The sequence below is a fragment of the Pelobates fuscus genome, chromosome 3 (genome assembly GCF_036172605.1).
Source record: "Pelobates fuscus isolate aPelFus1 chromosome 3, aPelFus1.pri, whole genome shotgun sequence".
NCBI classification, from domain to species: Eukaryota; Metazoa; Chordata; class Amphibia; order Anura; family Pelobatidae; genus Pelobates; species Pelobates fuscus.
In genome coordinates, this window is record NC_086319.1 from 69,416,684 (window position 1) to 69,440,482 (window position 23,799).

The following is a 23,799-nucleotide window of genomic DNA, read 5'->3' on the forward strand; positions in this document are numbered from 1 at the left end:
AGCATGGCATAAAATTACACATTTTACACAATGATAAAGTTTTTCTGTAGGCAATCCTACATATTAAGCCCTTTGAGAGGTAGGTATGCATTCCGGTAGCATACAAGAACCTGCATGTGTATATTACAAATTCCTACATTGACATTCTGTTTACTAGAGAAAATATGTCACGGATTTGGACATACAAATTGTGTGTAAAAAGCCTTGCAGTAACCATTATGTTGTCACTTGCCAGAAGAAAACAACCCGTCTTTATTGCTAAAAGAAACTGCATGAAGAGAGCAGCCACTGAATAATGAATGGAGGTCTTTGTGATTCAATTAATCTGGTTTCCTGCCAAAATATCAAATAATCCATTAAATCACGCAGAAAACCAAGAATGTTGGAATCATATGTTATCTATTCTGCCAAAAACAAATGCTGTAAAACAAGAAAAATCTGCACCAGAAATTGATGTATTTCTTTTTTTTAAAGTAAAAGTTGCTATGTTGCCATATTTATTCAGGGAACGACTAAAAACCAGAAAATGACCTGTATCTACTCATGTGTAGATTTTTGACATTATTCTTTATTTCACTGCTTTTTAGTTTCACAGGCAATTGTAACAACACCCTTTTAATGATCACAAGTGAATCAGCTCAATTGATTGCATACGAGAATAATCTATATGAATACAGTTCTACAAATAAGTCAGATACGCCTTGAGGATTGTGGTGTTTTAATTCATTGTGCTAAATGCATTTATTCATATGGTAACTCCTTATAGTTACAAAGAATGCATCAAAAGGATCATGATTAATCTGAAGAAAAAAGGAGTCTAACCACAAAGCTCTGCCTTCATAGCAACATGGCTTAAAGCATTTGAAAAAGTGTTTTTGAGAAATATCTCATGTCCACTAACTCTACATCAATTGCAATCTATATATTGTATATTTTAACCAATCTTTTTCATATATCCAGATGCTTCAAGACGTGCTTAACTGTTAAGATATGTGCTTCTCCACATTGCGTGTAGGACCAAACAAAGAGCGGATTTGCCTGGATGCCCTCTACTCCACCTCACTAAGTAGGGAGAACCCAAAACATGCACCACCGGTTGGTGGGGTACACCTTAGCTGTACGTTTTGCAGAACCTCCTTGTTGATTACCCCACCGACTTTGAATTTACTTTGAATTTTCATTTTAGTAAATGACCTAAATAATATAAGGATAACAAATTGTGAGCTGCTCCTACATTTGTATTAATTTGTTTAATTTATTTACTCTCAGCTCTTTGTACGTAGAGTATAGACTAGTTTCAGGCACTCATATGGGACATAACTATTTATTTTTTTCAAACCAGATTTCATTCAAATGTTGTTTGAATAGCTGAATATTTGTGGGCAGATTTAATAACGGAGCCAGATATATAAATGCTCATAACACACTCCCCTGAATAAGATCGCTTTCTTTTTACCATTGGATACCTGATGTCCTTGCTGAGTACACCTCACATTTAATATTTATATTTCTTTCAATGACATTAAGCGAGAGAAACTTTGTGAGAGTATAAAAAAAATGCCTGAACAGAGAAATGTGTGTCTGTTTTGTGCAAAAGTCATTTTCTGTCCCACCTGGTCTAATAACTAGACAGATACAGTACCATGTGTCTCTACAGCTCTTCTCCTGACATAATACTAATGGGAAAATGGCTGACTCAAAACCAGCCATTACAAATAATAGTTGCTAGCCAGAAGTATAACCTTCTCCAGCCTCAGTGCAATCAAGCTTAAAGGATTCCTAATCCAAGGCCTTGCTCCAATCCAGATGCTATCTCCAATGATAGTCCTAGCAATAACTTAACCCTAATGCCAACTTTAAACAAATCATGTACCATAAAAGACACATAGTGCCAAAGTGTGTATTATTTCAAAACAATGCCATCTTGGGTTTATGAAGTCATTCACAACAATTTGTTATGGTGTCTTCAGACCCCCTCAGTGTATTATTTCACCATATTACCAACTTCAATTTTTTATATTAAATATGTATGCGTCATAATTGAGGTATCACCCAATCACATAGTCCTGAAAATATTTAGCAGATATTAAAATATCTGTTGTCCCTGGTGACGTAAAATATTTTAACTTAAAGGGACATTCCACATCACTAAAGCACATCAGCTTGCTAAATGCTTTATCTGAGAAGAGTGTCATTTAAAAATATATATTTTATAAAAATTGCAGATTTCAAAACAAATTGTCACTTTCATAAACAAACCTTGTCACAACCACTGGCTGTCAATCGGACATCTGGTTCTGTTACTTCTTGATAGTTTAGTCAGTAGAGCTAAACTCAAGAGGTAGGAAATTGCCAAGAGAACATGCCTTGCAAAGACTTGCCATTGAGCTGCATTGGGAAGTATGTGGTTGGACAACCACAGAAAGTCTGGGAAAGGTTAGAAGACAAGGGTTTGCAAAGACTGCAGACAGGAAATCTGCAGCTCTTGCAAATTTATTTTTAGACACACACCCCATAAAAAAATACATAATTAGATTCATGCATATTTCCATTGGGAGTATATCTACTAAACAATGATTTGTTATTTTTTTGTTATTACGCAGTGTACTGTCCCTTTAACTTTTTAGCTAATGTGGTTGAGATCATTTATGTGATATTTCAATTTATTTCAGTATCTACCTATAATAAGTTCCATGTTCTGTTCTAAAATGTTTTCTTCATATGAATTTTTTTCTGATGTTTTATTATAAAGGATGTACATTCATGAAGACGTAGCTTAGTAATCTGATTTAATAAAAATACACGTTATTGAAGCGTGTTTTATTCTATAGCAATGTGTTCAAACGTACCTGTGAATCCTCTGAGCAAATTTATAGCCTTTGCTAGATGCTAGATACTAAGCAATCGATAGCACTCTACTGCATTTAAGTCAATACAGTTAATGAGACAAATGGCCGTATCAACAAACGGGTGAAGACATTAAAGCATATAAGGCTTTATTGGGATAAGTTGAGTGAGTGGGTTAATAATTATTATTTTCATATTAAACTTTTTCTTAGCTGGAGTCTATGGACCTGATTAAAAAAATCACTATATTTATACGAATAGAGAAAAGCAATTCTGTGCTTCAAGACTGGTTACTCAAAATACTTACATTTCACGGCAACCAAACTATTTATATTTCACATTTACAATATATAGCGTTAAATTGGATTTGAATTTCCCCTTAAATTGCTCTAGTCTCAAGTTGTTTCTGATGTTTAAAGCCAATGAGCCAACACAGCTAACAATTGTATGTATATTTTCATTAAACTAAACATCCCATGCTAAATGGAAGGGAAATATAAATCTTTGAAACACCTTTCGAAACAAAAAAAAAAAAAACACCTTTATAGTTTTTTATTAATAAAGTTTGTTTAGCATTATGTTCTGTCTGCACTTTGATAACCCAGCTAAAATATGTTTCAAGATGTAAAGGTGCACAGTTAACTGTATCTCATTTTATTTGTACATTAAGTGTCCTTCACGGAGGATACACACAGCTTGAGAAAGCAACGAGATAGATAAAAGTACACAGGACAAATACCTCTTTTGTTGATTTCAGAAATTGAATTCAGCTGCGGTTTCACAGCCTAATTAAATTGTGTGTAAAGTCATCTAAGTCACATGTGCTTATTAAATTCACAATGTATGTTTGTTAATTTGGGTATAGTTATTGATATTATACATATTATTTAACTCTTTTCAGTGCACTTACACTTGCTATGTGTGATCAGTCATATTTAACCCTTTTCCCCACTTATATGCTAAAATCATGTACAATCTCAAGGTCTGAAACTGTTCTTGAGTGCACTTATACTTGTGGACGATGTCAGGATTTCTAAACATGTACTAGCACCTATTTACCTGCGCAGTATTTGGTCAGATGAACATTTCCTCTGACCAAAGAAAACTTAAAAGAATACTGTAGGCATCAAAACAACTTTAGCTTAATGAAGCAGTTTTGGTGTATACATAATGCTCCTGCAGTCTATTTGCTAAATTATCTGCCATTTACTAGTTACATCACGTTTGTTTCTGTTTATGCAGCCCTAGCCAAACCTCCCATGAATGTGACTGACACAGCCTGCATTTTCAATCTGATATATTAACTTGCTTTAGAAGTTTTTATCTCCTGTAAATGTAACTTTAATCATACACAGGAGGCTTCTGCAGGTGCTAGAAGGCTAGTAACAGAGCAGGAGATAAGACATTCTAGATTAAACAGACTGGGCAAAATAAGAAACTAAAATATCTAGATTATTTTTAATGAAGTGTTTAGGAAGACTGTGCAAGTCACGTGCAGGGAGTTCTAACTAGGGCTGCATAAACAAAGTTATTTAACTACTAAATGGCAGTGAATTGAGCAGTAAAACTGCAGTGGCATGATCTATACACCAAAACTGCTTCATTAAGCTAAAGTTGTTTTGGTGCCTATAATGTCCATTTAAAGATGGCTGTCTCCATAGAGCAAGGGTAAGCCAGGAGATGCACCAAAATGTGTTTAGATATCAGCATTATCAAGACGTGAAAATATCCAAGAAGCTTGCTAATGGAGCTTCAGGGTTTTTTTAATCTAAAAACATACTTTGCGTTTAACAATACACAACAAATTGCACAAAAACTTCAAAAACAAATCTGAAATTCTGTGGATCATCAGCTGCCAATAAATAGCACTTCTGTAGATGATAGAAGCACGTAGAATTTTATTTTTTGAATTATAAAAAAATCTTGTTACAAAAGACAAATGGAAAATGTGGAGGAAACAGTCATTCTCTAACACTATTGGATGTAGATGCCCATTTATTCTGTAGAAGGTCCAGTCCTATATTTTTGTGTTGTTCATAATGATTGAATTATATGCCAAATAGCAAGATGTACAGTGTTCTGCTTTGGAGAGCTCACTTCTGGAGAGTATTTTTTTTGTAGGCTCAGTGATCCCTACAAGTGTATGTTTAGGTCAAAGCATCGAAATCAAAAGTTACCATAGGAAATATTAATGATACAAATTCTAGTTTTAAAGCATAAATTGTATTTGAGCAACTCTTTAAAACTCCCTGATTTGTATATATTAAAATTAAATAATTATTCAAATGAAGGGTTCAATTATATGTTTATCATAGTACCCCACAAATTAAAAGCCAAAATGCCACCTATTACCAAAAGAGTAAAAGGATTCTTTTCCTTCTTGACAATTTTATTGAAGAGATTATCTCAATATGACTCATATATTGTATAACCTTGACACAACAGAACAGCCATTACCAAGCTGATACAAACAGCACTATTATTAATATGTAAAACAGGACAGGTTACCACCTCATTCAGTTCATATGCTGAGAAATTATAAAATCCAAACATGCCAAGACTTTAAATAATGTTCATGTAATACATGTTGGATATGTGATTTATTTATCATCTAAATTTAGAGATGTGTTTGTTTTAAGAAGGCATTTTACCACCACCTAAAAAAAAAAAATATTTCCCAACTCAATAAATAACTGCCCTTGGAACTTAGTACTAGCCCAGGTGTAAAGTACATTTTGTGCAGTTTAATGCATTGATTTGTTTGTATAAAGGAAAAATAAAAAATAAAAATCTGAATTATAAAGCTTTACCATGGATCTACAGCCTTTCTACAATTAATAATTCAGAATGCCTCTAGAATAAGCTGCCTAGGTCGTTAATGAAGTATTGGATGTTAAAGGATAAAATGAAGTCGTAAAGAACCACAAATGTCAGGTTTTTTTAACTAGAAAACTGGGATTGGATATAATGTTGTTATCGTTAACACAAACGTTTTTTTTTTACAAAAGGATGCAGTGGTGGTATTAGTAGTCATCTTCTGATAAATGTATCCTAGCACAATGAAGGAGTAATATTAGAAGTCCTATAAACAAGAACTCATGTTGGTCGCTAGAATTGCTTGCCTATTATTGATGCATTCAATGCCCTGTGGCATTTGAAAAAAAAAAAAGCAAAAGGACATACTGAAATTATGTTAACAGAACTGTATGCCAGTTACTAACGTACACCTTCTATGATTCCGGAGCACTTACAGTATATTACAGCAAATGGGACACATAGCAATTGAAGTATTTATTTATTTTCTATTACACTAGGCCTTCTCAGATTGCCTTCATTTTCAGCATTATTTTTCATCTTTTCTTTTTTTTCTGCATTTGTATAATGGGAATGTGTTGCGTAATGCCCTTTCTGAGCCAAGGTTGTAATATCAGAACAGAAAAGCACCTTTGTAAGACCGTGGGTAAGAGTCGTCCTAACAGTGTTATATTGTTGTAAGAGCTACTGATTTCAGTAACATTATTCTGTCTAGAATGTTTTTGTGTATGAGAAAGTGATAAAGTGGAAATCATTTATGTACACCCTGCAAAATATAAAATGTACCCATTCTACAAGTTACTTGTACATTTATGAGCTAGAATACTAAGTTAGAATACTCCGACATTTGAAATGATACTTCATTGGAGCAAGCCTTTGCAGCACATACTTTATACGACGTTAGTAAATTAAATCACTTAAAATATATGAAAAGAAATAACTCGGATAAAGGCAGATCCATCTTTTTTTTTTGTATCTGATAGAACATTTCTAGCTGGTTTCATGGCACCTGGTACCTGTCAGTATCAAATATTAGCTTCAGGAGTTAAGAGAGCTCCTCGGGTTGATCCTAGCCTTTTGAATAAAAATTCTGCCATGGAAAAGTAGCAGTTTTTTAGTGAGGCAGCTGAAGGTGTTATATTATTGTTTCATATATGTTAATTCTCCATGAAAGCATCCACAATGTGAATTTGCCCAAATCAACTCAGCTTTACCTTCAGATTACCTTAATTACCTTCAGTTTATCAGGAATTAATGAAACACTCTCAGAATTTAAAGGGACACTATAGTCACCTGAACAACTTTAGCTTAATGAAGCAGTTTTGGTGTATAGAACATGCCCCTGCAGCCTCACTGCTCAATCCTCTGCCATTTAGGAGTTAAATCCCTTTGTTTATGAACCCTAGTCACACCTCCCTGCATGTGACTTGCACAGCCTTCCATAAACACTTCCTGTAAAGAGAGCCCTATTTAGGCTTTCTTTATTGCAAGTTCTGTTTAATTAAGATTTTCTTATCCCCTGCTATGTTAATAACTTGCTAGACCCTGCAAGAGCCTCCTGTATGTGATTAAAGTTCAATTTAGAGATTGAGATACAATTATTTAAGGTAAATTACATCTGTTTGAAAGTGAAACCAGTTGTTTTTTTTTTTTTTCATGACGGCTCTGTCAATCATAGCCAGGGGAGGTGTGGCTAGGGCTGCATAAACAGAAACAAAGTGATTTTACTCCTAAATGACAGTGAATTGAGCAGTGAAATTGCAGGGGAATGATCTATACACTAAAACTGCTTTATTTAGCTAAAGTAATTTAGGTGACTATAGTGTTCCTTTAAGTATCACATCTAAAGACAGCAATAAAGTTCAAAACCATTATATTTAAAGGGACACTATAGTCACCTGATCAACTTTAGCTTAATGAAGCAGTTTTGGTGTATAGAACATGCCCTTGCAGCCTCACTGTTCAATCCTCTGCCATTTAGGAGTTAAATCCCTTTGTTTATGAACCCTAGTCACACCTCCCTGCATGTGACTTGCACAGCCTTCCATAAACACTTCCTGTAAAGAGAGCCCTATTTAGGCTTTCTTTATTGCAAGTTCTGTTTAATTAAGATTTTCTTATCCCCTGCTATGTTAATAGCTTGCTAGACCCTGCAAGAGCCTCCTGTATGTGATTAAAGTTCAATTTAGAGATTGAGATACAATTATTTAAGGTAAATTACATCTGTTTGAAAGTGAAACCAGTTGTTTTTTTTTTTTTCATGACGGCTCTGTCAATCATAGCCAGGGGAGGTGTGGCTAGGGCTGCATAAACAGAAACAAAGTGATTTAACTCCTAAATGACAGTGAATTGAGCAGTGAAATTGCAGGGGAATGATCTATACACTAAAACTGCTTTATTTAGCTAAAGTAATTTAGGTGACTATAGTGTTCCTTTAACTTCCTGCGTTTACAAAAAAAAAAAGGATTTTGTTTAATTGTAAAGTGTTACATTTACTTCTAGAATGGGGAAGATGTAGTAAATATGGTTTACCAGTCAGTAATAACACAGAATGTTTTTGATAAGGTATTCATATGATAACACAAATAACCTACTCCTTAAATATGTAAGTTAGAACACACTTATCAAGCTAAATCAAGAGGATACATTTAGGATCCATTATATACTTCTATCATGCATCCAAATCCATTTAAAGGCAAGGATTAATAATTCAGAAAGCCCTCTACGGGAGCGTAATCAATTATAAGATTAATATGCAACTTGTTAAATAAGTTTAAGCTGTAGCCTAGTACCTTATATTAGGAATGCCACCTAATACATGTAGCAATTTATCCCCTGTCACTTTGTGTAATGCATAATAACATTTTAGACGAGTGATTAAGATTTTGCGGTTTTAAAATTAAGAGAAATACAACCTTTAACAAAATCATTAATCTGGACAGTTTCTAGCATAGAAGTTATGATCCAAAATGTATTATGAGTCAAGATCTTCCCATTATAAAGGGCCAACTAAAGAGGTTTTGGGTTGAAAAAAAGTATTACACCGATATTTTATTTTTATTCGCTGTGCCTTGTTTAGCTTCCACTGGTCTAACTTGCACAGACCACATTGAAATACTGTTCCCTAGTCTACATCAACATTCAATTTTCAGACCATATTTAGTTCCACTGAAATCACTCTACTGTATGTGTACCAATTTCTCTCAAAATACCATAGGGGACCTTTTATACTTCAAACCCATCGTATATTTTGATGTGAAATATCTCAGAAATGCAAATAAAAAAAAAACAGAGTCAGAATAATAGATTTGTTTTATTTTTTATGTGAAATTCATACAGAAGTCGTTTTTCAAAAATAAATAAACACTTTATAAAAAAAAATCATTAGTAAACAAATAAGTGTTTAAAAAAAATAAAATAAAAAGTCTACGGAAAATACTAAAGACTTTTCTGTACAATAAAATGTCCGGTTTCCCTTCATGTGCCTATGCCATAAGGTCTCCTCAACATGTTTCCTTCAACACAACACATTAGAGGCATGCACTGTATCTATCGAGATATCCATATAATGGATGCTAATATAGTTATAGTAGTGCAAATGGGAATGATGGTACCTCTGGTTAACTGCTGCTAAATGCATTTATCATCCGCCTTAAAAGTGCAGTAAATAACACATCAGTATGGACCAACATCCTTGATCCACTGATCCAACTATAAGACTGACGCTCTCTGCGGTTGACAGCAAAGTATGGCTTCTTGACATTCACAGTTCTAAACTAAAACTTCTTAGCCCCTTTGCAAAAAAAAAAAAAAAACAGCTTACAGTGCTCAAACTTTCATAGCAAAAAAAAAAATGAAACTTGAGCACAAGATGTTGACCCAAAGTGGTTCGCTGAATTGCTTTTCAATACTGTCTATTAGCGCCGTGGCCATTGCATTTTCTATGCTTATGGCCCCCCATTTTAGTTGATGACTTCTCACAATGTATTTCATGGCTTCCATCCCTACATGAGACACTATTACTATCACATAGGAATAAAAAGCCATAAAACACCACAGTGAATTTATCTCGATCGGATGCAATACTTATTTTCTTCACATGATTTCACATCCATTTTAAAACTAACCAATAATTTCATGCTACATTACGAAACATTTTGAGCTATATTTCAATGACAAGCTGCACACTGAAACACTTACATCACAAATTAACAGCGTTGCAGCTGCCAAAGACAACTTTTTTTTGTTTTGTTATTATTTTTTTGTTTTGTTTTTTAAAAGACACAAACAAACAACACGATTAAAACAACTCCATCCACTAAAAGTGACAGGACACCAAAAACAAGCTAACCGACAAGACAACAACACTAACATGCATCTGGCAAATGCTGTGAATCTTAACGGGGGCTACAGTAACAAGAGCAGCCAGCAATTACCTGCTAGCATGGTTTTTAATAAAAACCAAAGCTGCTTAGTCACAAGAAAAGAATAGCAATGCTAACCAAAAAAATAGCACACAGAACTGCGCAATACACCTAAATAAAACTAATCAAACATAGACCATTTCCACAAAATTCTTTTTATGGACAAACTACCTCCCTATCCTCGTTAAGGGCATGCATTCTCTGTTCATTAAAATCAAGCTGACATTTTGATGACAGAGTACACGTGAAACGAGCTACGCAGCACCCGCAATGTAATCGTGACAACAAACTAATAAAACATGCTTTATGTTGCCTTATGTCCTACACAAAACAAACAAACAAACAAAAAAAAAACATACCACTTAAATCATTGAATGGGAAGATGGAAAAAGAATGGATAGAGTGGTAACAATAACTAACATGCACAAGTAACGATAATTTAAGAAGTGACACATGGAATGGGTGGTATGTTGTTAACGACTGATAGGTCAGAATGCACCAGGTAAAGCAGTGCACGCACAAACCGGAATGTCCCTCCATCCCACCAATATTTACCTGGTCTCCTGTTCTTACTTACCTGCTATTTTCTTTTATTACTCACACTGGGAACAATTTGTGTGGCATAAAGAAGAACAGGAAAGAGTTAAATAAAATGCAGTAAATTCGGATATTGATTCACCATACAAATGTTTCACACCAGTTGTCGACACTTGATAGTTTTATGGTAATGATTGGAGAGTTCATATTTTAAAACACACAGTCCTTTAAATATGTTTGAAAAAACATCAAAACCAAGACAAAACCGTGATGTTCTTAGTGACCAAAGTAGTGGTTCATTGAGGACACAAATATATAACTATTTAAGTGTAGAAACAATAATCCAGGCACTCCAAGATGTTCCAAAGAAAATAGGCAATTTTATTGGACCCAAGCACCAAAGAACAACGTTTCGACCCCTTAGGGCCTTTATCAAGGGGTCGAAACGTTGTTCTTTGGTGTTTGGGTCCAATAAAATTGCCTATTTACTTTGGAACATCTTGGAGTGCCTGGATTATTTTTTCTACACTTAAGTTGATATTTGGTCCCTTTGGTACTGGGGCTGATCCAGTTTGCACCCAGGAGTTCAGGACGAGGGTTTGAGTGCATTTCCATCATCTATATACAAATATATAACTATGTCTTCATGTGAAACAGCTAGGGTCATTAATGTTATTTTGCTTGGCTCTCAAAAAGTTGAAATCTATAAAAAATACTATAGAAACTGCCGAACATTTTGACACTGGTAAAGTAAAGATGGAAAAAGTCTAGCACCATAGAACAGTGTCTTGGAGCTGACATTCATACAAGTGTTGCATATAACTGAAGAAGCATGAGTAAGGGAGCAAATTTCAGGTTCCCCCATAGGTCCAATTTCAGTATTGTAAACCAAACAAAGTAAAGTCTGCAACACTTTTTATGGTCTTTGTCAAGGTTACTAGTCACAGACCCTCAAACGCTTTGGACTCTTTCTTATTTTTGTTATATTGTAGATGGACAGGCTGACACATGTGAAGTGATACAAACTTAAGTGCTTAGTCAAAAAATGTGGCGGTCTTATGACAAGACTCGAGATAACACGGATGAAGGCTTGAGGCCGAAACATATATTTTGTTTTGTTCATTGATCCAAATGAACTGTACCTATTTTGGCACCACGCTGTGAAGCCCATGGATTTTGACTTTTGATTACTTCCAGAAGAACAGCGGATCCTTCCCACAGTGCTCCAGTGTGAAGGGCAACAGCTACTATCTTTTATATATATGTACAGCCCATCTTTGTTTGGTTTTTTGGATGGATGCAGACAAATAAGCATCATGATTCAGACAAATAAGCCCCGAGTCTTTCTGGGTGGCGCAAACTGACCCATGTGATTAAGATGAGCTGACAGCCTGACACAGACAGACAAAATAATGTGTGCGTCTGACATAGACACACATTTATATCACCATAAAAAATAGCAAGACCTGCTATAAATCAGAACAGCTGGAATTACAAATGTTTGATATTTAAATGAGATGATCAATGAGGATATAATGTGACTTTTTCAGTTTCAGCATGTGTGGATGTACTACTGTTTACATTCAGGATGTGAGTGTAATTTGGTGATTTATTCACTAATCTGGATGCTGAGAAGAATTTACAAGAAAATTGCTAAATTTGGAGCCATAATATATTAAGATTGGGTTACTATGGCTTAAAATCTGCTATTCCATTGGTTTACAAAATTACGTTTTTTGAACCCTATTTATCACCATAAATAATGAAACCATTTATATCAGTACATTAAAAATACTTGCATGTAAGTGTAAACATTAATAATAAAAAAAAATATACAAGTCGATTGAACTTAAAGAGCAGCATGGAGTAACTTATTTTAAGCATTCTTGCGTAAATTGATGACATATGAAACATAAAATGGCTTTATCATATATTATTTGACACATTGCTTACTTAAAGGGACACTGTACTCACTATAATAATTTCATCTCTTTGAATTGGTTATGATGCCTGGAATCCTCTGGCACTGTCTCTCCATACAATGTTAAACCACTAAATAAGGGATCAAGGCCACCCACAGTCCGGCCTCTTCTGGAGATGTGGCCAAGGCAGAGATTACACACTTCCTTGTAGTCATACCTTTCATACCGTTAGTTGGAGCTCTGATAGGCTAAAAACAGACAGCTGACACTCTCAGCCAATCATAGCTGCCTATTGCTGCTCATGCTAGTACTTCCTCATTCGCCGAAGCAGCACAGAGGGGAGGGGCTGCTGGGGACTCTAATTTAGCATTGAAACATAATAATATGAAAAACTATTTAATGCTGAATGAAATTATGGAACTTGGGAACTCTGGACACTATAATCAGTTTAATGAAATGAAGCAGATACAGTGCCTACAGCGTCCCTTTAACATTCTGCTAGAAAAAAAAATACCCAGATATCTAATATGTAATAAATAGCTGAAATGTAAAAATGCATGCACAATGTTGTCACGTCTAAAACAGCAACTAGTAATAATTAATGAGTAGACGAGTAAATGTAAAATATAATAAATGCATTTTTTCAGTTTTATATTGTGATTTTTTTTCTAAAATAGTCTGAATGCATGTTTTTTGTATGTGTGTTGCATGCATATGTCTGTATATGTTTATGTATGTATACTGAACAAATAACTATTATCTATCTGGTTCCCATTGTATTCTCTCCATTAAACATTATCATGTTTGATAAAGCATTTAGCTGTAAGTAGTCTACTTATGATGTCTGCAGAAACTGATTCAGAGTGTGGCTAAGAATGTCACTTATAAACAGGCATTGCAGTCCAGTTAGGACTTGCAACTTCATCCAGACTTCTCTTTACGTCAGCCTGTGCTGACATTGCAGATAGGGGTCTTTTATAACTAGAAACCCACTCTTACTCCTTGGTCATGTTTTTACTACTTGGTCAAGTGGGCATACTCTATAGACTACAGATTCTGGCCCAAATGGGCACCAAAGGCCATACTTCTTAATGAAAGTAATGAGTCCTTCAAGTGCTGCTGTACACTTGCAATGTTTATGACCACTGCAACGCCCATCTCAGCTCCTACATCAGATAACACACATGAGGCCCTCACAGCTCGATGCCTTGCTTCACTCCTTTCATATAATAACCAAACATGATAGTTCTTGAAGGAGAAGGAAGTAAAGAGAGCCATGTTGACACAGAGGAGTTTGACATTTGACTTTTATAACTTAAATAGAAGGAGAAAAGAAAATCATATGTAACTATCCAGATTTACTGGATAGTTTACTATAAGTTTCCATGACTGTTAATTACTAAATTGCACTTCCTGCTTTATGTGTCTTTAATCTTCATAATATATTTTATGTCTAATGTTAGTTATATGTAGTACGTCTTCAATAAAAATATAAATTTAAAGATTGTCAAAATAATGAAACCTCTCTTAAAGTGAATCCATGTTAATTAATTCTTATAATACCCTTTCAAAATGTATGTGATAAAATATGTAAAGATTTTTTTGGGCCCACTTTGAAATATTGCTCTTTTATATCTTGAGTGTGTGTATAAAGCTTGTTGACAAACATGGATGTTTTATCATTAGAGATGTTTATGGTAGATACACGTGTGCTCAAACATTAGAAAAAAATGTAAATGTAACTTTATGCTGCATTAAAGACAATCTTAAATAATGACTAAGGATATTCACCTCGTGAAGCCATTTCTCAACTAGCCCCTTGGCATTGGCTGGAATTATTTTCTGCACAAGTTCAACCTTTTCACGTTCCGGTGACTCCATGTGCGTAATTTCATTATTTGCGTTAAATGTCAGCTTTGCGATTCCTTCAAAACATTTCTTAAGGTGTGGTTGGACTCTCAGGGGATCCTTTGTCTCTGACAGGATTTCCAGTAGCTCGTCGTTGGACAAGAAGAAAAATCTAAGGCAGAAAAAAAACCCCACACAAAATATAAGTAAAATAAACGAATGTGGGTGATGCAGAGCAAACATATTTTAGACAAACAAGCACAGCTGACAGAGAGAATGGACTATTTACCTTGGGAAGAATAGTCTTTTCTTCTCTAAATAATCATTCAGACCTTTCTGAATGTCATCCAAAAGCAATTCTGCTTCCTTCAAGTTATCCAGCATCTGGGGCCGTGAGATAACCCTCATGGCACTGGCCTCCTCTACAGACTCCTTCATTATTAGCCTCCTGGTGGGTGAGATAGAATGTGCTGAATGTAATAATCATGTTTCACACAACAGGCTCTCTCGCTTTCAAATTGAAAATCCCCTTATTACAAAACAAGGGGGTGATCTTTTTTTTTTTTCCTCTACCTTTAACTAGAGCTGCCACATTCATTGCATTTTACAAAAACGCAGCTGCTTTTTAAGCTTCAGATAAATAGAAAGTGCTAGCCAGTGAATCTACTCTAGGCTGTCTACATTATTCTCTAAAACACTCTGTCGCAGAGCAGACTTTTCAATTTTAACTGCAATGGACAAGGAAAGTCCTCCGTCCATCTAATTATGACTAAGCTTTGTTCAGTGCTATTAACCCACGACGCTAGATTGATCCGCTTCCATTATTAGCTGTAACCAGTTCAATAAATCAACGTGTTTTTATTTTATTTTTACTGGGAATAGAGAGAACTCATTAGAAAGGCTCTGCAGTCCTTAATGATGGCAGAGCCAACAAAATGAGACAAATGTACAAACAACAACAGATACCTAGGAAGATTGTGGCTGTTGTCACAGCATGGCGGGACATGTATGCGCATACAATAAAGGCCATTTAGTAAATATGTCAGAGCATGTTTACATCTGTCCCAGGATAGATATAATAGTAAAGTTGTCACATCAGTGTGCTCTCATTGCCATATGGATGACACGATAATCTTGCTGTTATATAAGTAAGGGGAAATAATGATCGTGTCATTATATGAGAATGGGGCACATTTTTGTCTATTCTTGAAACAGTGTTACTAGCCCACTTTGTTCAAATGCATTAATTTAATTTATCATTTCTGTTTATTATTATTTTTGGTAAGGATTTCTATTTTATATAAATAGAATGAACTTACAAAGGTAAGTGTGAAATAGTTGACAGGGTTATTCACAATAGTGAGAGCGACTTGGAAGTCAAAGTCAATTTAAAATTTAAGGCCAAAATAAGCAAGCTGAAAACAGCTTGACTTAAAGAATTATTTTCCCAGTTTAGTTATTTTGTTTAAATTTTAGAATTCAATTTGATTTCAGGGCAATTCTCCCTTTAGTGAATAACCCAGAGTGAGTTTCCAAGTTTAGCATATCTATCAAGCAAAACCTAAAGCAATTATGGAGTAAAAGTGGTAAGTTTGAGCAATAAGCCGGCGCATTTCACTGGTTTCTGTCCCATTTTCTTAAAATATTTGGTTTTGCACCATAATTGCTTTAGTTTTGTCACAAAGTATAAATTCAGTATACGTTTCTGAAGCCCAGTCAAGCTTGAATTAGCTTAAAAAAAAAATATTACTTGAATCACTAAAATATCTCTTTGATACTTGGAATAGGATATTGCTTTGAAGGGACTCATACTCATAGATTTAATTTTAACTAGTTTTGCCTCAATAGCAATCTTCCAATGTGTCTAATTAAAGTTCAATTTATTATTATTCAATAACAAAGATATGATATGTTCATTTCCAGCGGCCTCAGTGTTGCTAAGCAACTATCTCTGCTGAGGTAACTCTCTCTTGTGCACTATCTGATATTGCACTGCACATGTAATAAGAAATAAAGTAGATAATAAAACAGTTGCACAGGGCATGGAAAAACCAACACATTCTTGTGTGTGTTCTAGTTTATCAACTAATCTACACATATAGTTCCACTGTCGCTCCAAGCTATATATATATATATATATATATATGTATGTATATATATATAACATGTTTGACAGTCTATTAAGTTTGACTTCTGTAGACACACAATCATTTTTATAATTTACAAGAACAAGATGGCATCTTGCCACTGAAAAGATAAAATAACACAAAATGGCTACAATCTAGGAATGGACTTGGAACAGAATGTATGCCCATATTAAACAATTCCACTTCAAAGAATATTTAACTAATCATCATTCTAGTCACGTTTTTGAAGCAAAAAAGGAGAACATGGGATCTCTGAAAATGGGTAAAAACTCAGAAAGCTCAACAGCTTGACCTTTGGATAATCGCCACTTGCTTATATCATCACTGAGAAAACCAACACAATTTGCATGTCAAACCGATCCCACCCACAAGGGCAGTCCAGAAATCCCAGCAAGGTCTCTCTGCACATGAGATACAGCAACCTCTGATGAACGTTTTGACCTTCATCACCAATGTGTAGCTGATACCCCTCTTGGCACAGTGAGCACAAGGTCCATGTCTGGATTACCCTTTTGAGTTAGGAAGACATTAAGCAAATGCATTGCAACAAACACAGAGAATATGAGAAATACAATCTAAATATGAGCTGCAACAGCATCCACACCCTCAGTCAACAATCCCAGTTAAAAAATTGTATAACTAATCAGCATTTGGTAATTACTTTTTTTCTTTCAGAAGAATTCTCCTTCCAGTAATCTTTGCAATTCAAGCACTGTACTGTAATGATATCACTTGTATTATCTTATCTATGATCGTGTCTAATATCAACCAAGGTACTGCAGAGGTATGTGCAATCACAGCCATTATGCTCAAATTAACAAGATGGGGAAAATATTATAGGTAGATGATTTGATACAAAATAAAAAAAAGAAGTAACTGCATTAAAGTGTTAATGCAATGGTGTCAAAAAAATCCAGGAGAGTCTTAGGTAACAACTTCTTAATTATAGGCAAACAAATGGTACCTACGAATCTGACCTTTCTGCCTGCTTAAATCTAATAGACTCCTCAGTGTTACATCCATATCTTGAATAAAAAATATGCTTGTAGCTCAGTCAATCCTTTGTGACAAAAAAAAATAGATAAGAAAAAGAAAGCAAGGTTTAAAGCAAGGGTAGATAAAAGCTACACACTAAACCAGGTTTTCTGAGTTGTAATTGTCACTGAATGTAACTATCTGAGCTGTAATTGTCACTGAACTACAACTCCCATCAACCTTTGCCAAACAAAAAGGCAAGTGGTTTGCAAAGGTTCATGGAAGTTAAAGGTCAACATAAGGTAGAGATCCAGTATTTCCATAACTCTAGCACCTCAAAGTGACATGCTGTCACAATATAGTTACGCTATTGTAATTAGAGAACAGTTTTCATATTTTTATCATATAGTTTAAAATGGCAGAATTGGTCTAGGGGCAAATAACTGGGTTTATGTGTGTAGTTATGGCCTAGACAAATTAAAACATCATTATCCTTTCATAAGAACGAAGCACTCATTGGCACCAGCGATAAATGATTATAATTATTATGCATGAAAAGCTGAACCAAGCAGGATGCACTGAGATAATTAACAAAAAGACTGTGATACAGTCATAAAACATATGCTCAGCAATCTCCCAAATAAGTAAATGTGCAGAACGTGTGTAGGCATAAGCAGGCACCATTCACTTAATAGCAATGCAGGGATCCCCAAAGTTCCATATGAACTTTTATCAATTCAATTCTATATTTTTGTCAGTGTTAACCATATTTTCTTGGAGTTGGACCAAGAACAATGGACATTGGAATGAAACCCTGTTTTTCTTAAAATAGCACTGTCACTTTTCAGTATTTCATTGAATAATTATAAAACACTGATTCTGACTGCACTGGAATTTGTTCCAACACAATCCAAAAATGTCACAAGACAAGACAGGGACTACTTTGTTTTATGGAAAAGCCTGAGGTTAACAAAAGTTGACAAAAGAGAAGCTCTGCCGTCAACTTTTCTCCAATAAAAGCAACCAGCATGGCTGTGCAATTAAGGCATAGTCTTTCTCTTCGCAAGACATCTTCTATGTAGAATCTTGCGGTTTCTGGGCATCATCCATATTTGAAAGTATGCTATGATAATAGTTACATACTTGGCAGTTACATAATGTTCATTTTTAATTAAAGCCAAAGTTTTTAAATATGAAGTCTAAAGCCACATACCAGAATAATTGTTGAAAATAACTGTGTCAAGTTGTTACTACACTTTGTTTGGTGTTTACCTGGGGGTTGTTTGATTTGTCTAATTTATGTTTTGCCTCAAAGACAATTAGATTTAATATAGTGGGTGAAAGCATTAGCTAACACTAACAGCCAATGAATGATACCCAAAATAAAAACATTTTTACTGCTACTACAAAATGGAAATATTTTCTTTAGTGATATCACAGAATATAGGACAGATTATAAATGTCTGAGGGATCTCAGGTAATAGTCAAACTCTTTGAACTTAGTGTGAGATGATGCCAGGTGACTTTTTACACCATAACCACCAGCTACATTTCAAGTATATAACTTTCCAATTATATATAAGTACAGGCCTTGCTGTTTTTCAGACATTGAGTGCATAGTCATATAACAGAGAAGTTAAAGTGGATCTGTCACAATATGGTTCCCTTAGTTCTAATCTAAGGGGTTACATTCCTCCAATCGTCCTTAAGCCTAGCATAAGCATTTCTGACCTTGGAGTTAGATTTACTCACCATTTTAAACAGTTGTTGAGTCTGTCCCAGTCTTCTTTCTAGGCACTGCCATCTTAAAGTTTCTAAGATGGCAGCGCTTGTAAATAGTGTCATCTCCTTATACCTGGGCATGTGCGTCAAATAATGTATATGCCCATTAGGGCATCTGACAGTTTCCACTGACCTCAACTGACTCTCAAGATCGATGAAGATTCAACATTGAGAATCAGTGGTGTGCTGTCTGAGGTAGTGACTTGGCACAGGAGGGAGATTAGTTCAGAATTAGACAGCCAATGTCAAAGTGGACAAGAGCCATTGAGTTTGACTAAAGTTGACCATTAATAAATGTTTGTCAACCTTCAGGTTATACATTGGGAAACGTTTCATGTGTGTAACTTTGAAAATAAGCATGGTTAAAAAAACCAAAAATAAACAAGTCAACTACGGCGTGGTTTGGGACATGCCAATGTTAAAAAAAAACGAGAGATCTGCTTTAAGTAAGATAATGAATAGTGCAATGTGTATTGATGCACTAAGCATTAGGAAAAGGCTGACAGTGTGCCAGTCACAGATCTGACAAAGAGAATTAGGAATGCTTAGAATTATACTAAACTAAAGTCTTCAAAGTCATATGTTAACTAAAGAATCTGTAAAAATAACTTTAACCCCTTAAGGACACACGACATGTGTGACATGTCATGATTCCATTTTATTCCAGAAGTTTGGTCCTTAAGGGGTTAAAGGGCAACTTTCATTGTACATATTTATATTTATGGTACAATAGCTTATTTTGGTAAAATCTGTTTATATTGTTCCTTTCTGAAAAAAAATATAATATTTAAAAATGATTTATTGTTATCCTGTTCTCTATTCTATCCCCACTGTTACATTCAGTCTTGCCTTTTCATTATATTTCAATTAACCTGCCAAGGAGATGCTGCTATTGATGTAGTACACCATACAGACTTTCATAACCCAACATATACCTGTGGTACGCAAGTAATTAAAGTCACCTAAAAGTGATATGGTCAATTCCTTCTTATGGGTAGCCTGAAAGGCACCAAAAGAGCAGGAAATGAAAAACAGCAATTGTTTTAATTATTACAATAAATAACATGATTTTTTTTCATTTCACAATATTTAAAAAAAATTATATATACACTTAATTCATGTTTATGCAAGATCCTCCGAAACAGGGCTCCTAACATGTAGATCCCCAGATATTCTAAAATAACAACTATGATGCCTTGCCAACATGTAGAATGGCACTTATTATTTAGTTTAACATGAACACAGGTACCGCAAGCTTTGAGTCAAAAAGATTAAAGTAGTAAAATAATGTACTTGTCAACAGACAGTCACATTACCAAGAGAGCATAATCGTTTGAGTCTAGCGACATGAGCAGAGTTCTATTTAATTTTCATACTAACACTTTACAACAACTAGCATGTCTGTCCTGAGTAACTATCTGCTAGCTTTCATATTATATGTTATCAGTAACATAATACCGACAACAACTCTCCCACATCAAGCTTGAGCACAGGGCTTGGACGAGGAAAAACGATTTGCTCAGTTTGAGAAAACATGTCTACCACTTTGTATTTTGGTAAAGAAAAGAGTCCAAGAAAAGAGTCTATGCTCACCATTCATAACACTCTACTAAAGCACAGGTTCCTGTCAAGATCTTTTAAGCATGATTCAATATAGAATCTTGTTGTAGAATCTGGCAAAGTACAACACAACATACTGTATGTCATTTTCTGCATATAAATAATGTTCAATTATTTTTTTTATCTGACAGCACCAGGAATAGCAATGAGTATGCAAGTTAAATACCACTGAAATACTGAAATCCTTCACTGGCATTATAACTCATTATGTTCCATACGGCAATTTTTTATTTTTTTAGAAATGTTAATAACTGTATTACTGGTTGCTATGCAAATAATAAATCAGATCGCCATTCTAAACTCCAGGTTACATGTTCTCTCCATAAAAGAGAAGCGGTGTTCAGCAAAACCAATTATTATTTCCCATCGATGTATTCAACTCTGCAGATTTATTTCCTGCAACTTGGAAATCGTAAGGTGAAATATGTCACATGCAAATTATTTCTCGAAATTTTTATTAAATGCTAGCCGAGACAAATACAGACTACAATAACTTTAGCTGCTTAAAATGCGAAACTTCAAAGGTTCTCTACCAAAAGAAAGTCTTCTAACAGAAAATTAATGACTTTGGTGTCTGATGTCTTTTGCGAGCATCAGTAGAAACAGAATAATTATGAAATGAAGGAGGATTTAGAACAAAAAAGAGAGGTATAAAAGAGCAAAGCAAAAAAATAAAGGCTCCAAAGAAAATCGCGTGGGAAATCAAAGCTGAAGTGTATGTAGTTCTTTAATTTATGAAGATTGTCATAAAAAAAGGTTAGAATTGTTACTCAGTGTACATTGCAGCTGTCTGTTGGGTCCAGTACAATTATCAAAATATCGTGCAGCTGTTCTCATTTTGCTTAATCCAATGCAAATGCATTGGATTTAGCAAAATATTGAACATTGCACACATTTATTATTGTGAATTTTAAATGCAAACCTTTCAGCTAAAAGGTAATACGCATCTTGTTGTTGATTGTGGCCAGACTAGACATACATAGCCAGCAGCCTTGTCACACTATCACAATTTTCACCATTTAAATATTATTATTAATATTACCAGCATTTATTAAAAAAAAATTAAAAGATCCAACATATTCCACAGTGCTACAAGTACAGGACAATATACACAGACCAATACAAAAGGTAAAAAGGGCCCTGACCTTGAGCTGAGATCTAGCCGTTGAAGCTAGTTTATACAAAATACCTAGTCAGGTAGCCTGTGAGCTTACAATCTAAGGGTTATAATGCAGATTTGAGACAAGAGGTAGGAGGGGAAAAAAAAAAGAAAAGTAAAGTGTAGCCTTATATTCACCACTGGCTTTTATATACTCATTCCCAGTGTATATTAAAAAATGTATGACAGAAGGCAGCCATCTTGCTCCAGGAAAGTTAATGGTATTGGCGAGCCAGGAATGTTATTGTTAAATATTCATGTTAATATGAAAGAACTACTAACAGACTTAAGGAGAAAATAAACTCAAGATTCATGAACGTAAATGTGTAAAGTGATTATTTTATCTAATTTGACATCAAAATATATGTTTCTTTGTTTAGATTTGAACTTATTTACATTCCACTATACAGTAGGTCATCCACAATAAAATAATAAAAAAATATTCTATAAACGACGCATCAGTAAACTTACCAGTTTGCATCAACAATTTCAAATTTCTTTCCTTCTATCGGTATTTGGTTACGTATATCCTCTGACCCAAAAATAGGCTCTAGATACAGCCAGGCCATCTGAACATTTAGCCAAGAATCCAAAATGTTTTGCAAAAGCCCCTATATAAATAAAAATAATAGAAAAAATATATAATCTCAAGCAATATGCACAGTTGCTACATATTAACTACGGGCACCAAGAAAAAACATGATACAATTCCAATAGAAGCAACATTGAATCTTTTCAAATATTCCTTTTAAATCACAGATTCAACCCAGTAAAGCACAGAGACGAAAGAGCCAGCACAGCTGCCTCTATGTATGTTTCACTTGGATGATTCACTCTGTTACCCGGTGACTGTGCCTATTCCATTTAGGCTCACATAATCAAAACTAAAGTGAAATCAATTTAACATAAAGAATGTAATACTTCTTCCCTTCTTAATATTCTACAGAATGCTGATAGCAAAGCCAACTTTGAAAAGTTTAGCACAATGGGAACAAGTGAAGCATGAATCTTATTGGGCGGTGTAATCTGAGATATGGGATGGAGATGGAATCTAAAAGCTAATTAAATTCAACAAGAGCTTCTCAAAAGGCAACATACCAGCTTAGCCTCCCATGCTAATATTTCTTTTTCGAATGGTGCAATAAACGGAGAGCTTTTCATGGTTGTAGTCTTCACAATGTGATCTTCTAGCAAAACCTTGAAGAGGTTGGAACAGGGAGAAATAAGGAAGAAGAGAAACGCTTAGATACCTGGATTATAGAGATGAATGAAATTCAAGGCTGAGATGAAAAGAATTGATAACTTAGAGTTTCTGAGAAGACAAATTTGAAGCCAAACAGCAAAACGGATTGAACCTTATTATCTTCTAGTCACTGAGAAATTCCCTTGACACTTAAATGTAATTTGAAAAAAGGTCAGGGAAAAATGTTGTGTGCAGTATTACTTCGGTGTGCCTTAGTAGGGTATGCTTGTGAGATGCCAGGTCTAATCATTTTAAATTGACTTCAAGGTTCAGGGACAGATGGGTTGAAAATTGGGATGGCAAAAAAAAAAAAAAAACATTAACATGCCTTATTCCATAAATAGAGGGATATGTGTTACTGTCTACTTTTTGGGGTGCAAATAGTATTTGATTGTAAATAGTTTTATAAGAACATTTAGAAGCTCACAAAATTTGGTTCTGTGGCATCATCATATCTGCCACTATGTAAGTTATTTAAACA

General features: G+C 34.7%; 1 protein-coding gene across 1 annotated transcript in view; it reads right to left on the minus strand.

Annotated features, from left to right (window-relative positions):
• Positions 1 to 23,799, minus strand: part of LOC134601623 (dynein axonemal heavy chain 3-like) — an 875,684-nt gene that overhangs the window by 648,832 nt on the left and 203,053 nt on the right. Inside the window, exons 21-24 of the mRNA XM_063446141.1 lie at positions 23,174 to 23,272; positions 22,547 to 22,686; positions 14,682 to 14,840; positions 14,336 to 14,564 (exon numbers count right to left, since the gene is read on the minus strand). Coding sequence (XP_063302211.1) covers positions 14,336 to 14,564; positions 14,682 to 14,840; positions 22,547 to 22,686; positions 23,174 to 23,272 — 627 coding nt within the window. The remainder of the gene's footprint in view (positions 1 to 14,335; positions 14,565 to 14,681; positions 14,841 to 22,546; positions 22,687 to 23,173; positions 23,273 to 23,799) is intronic.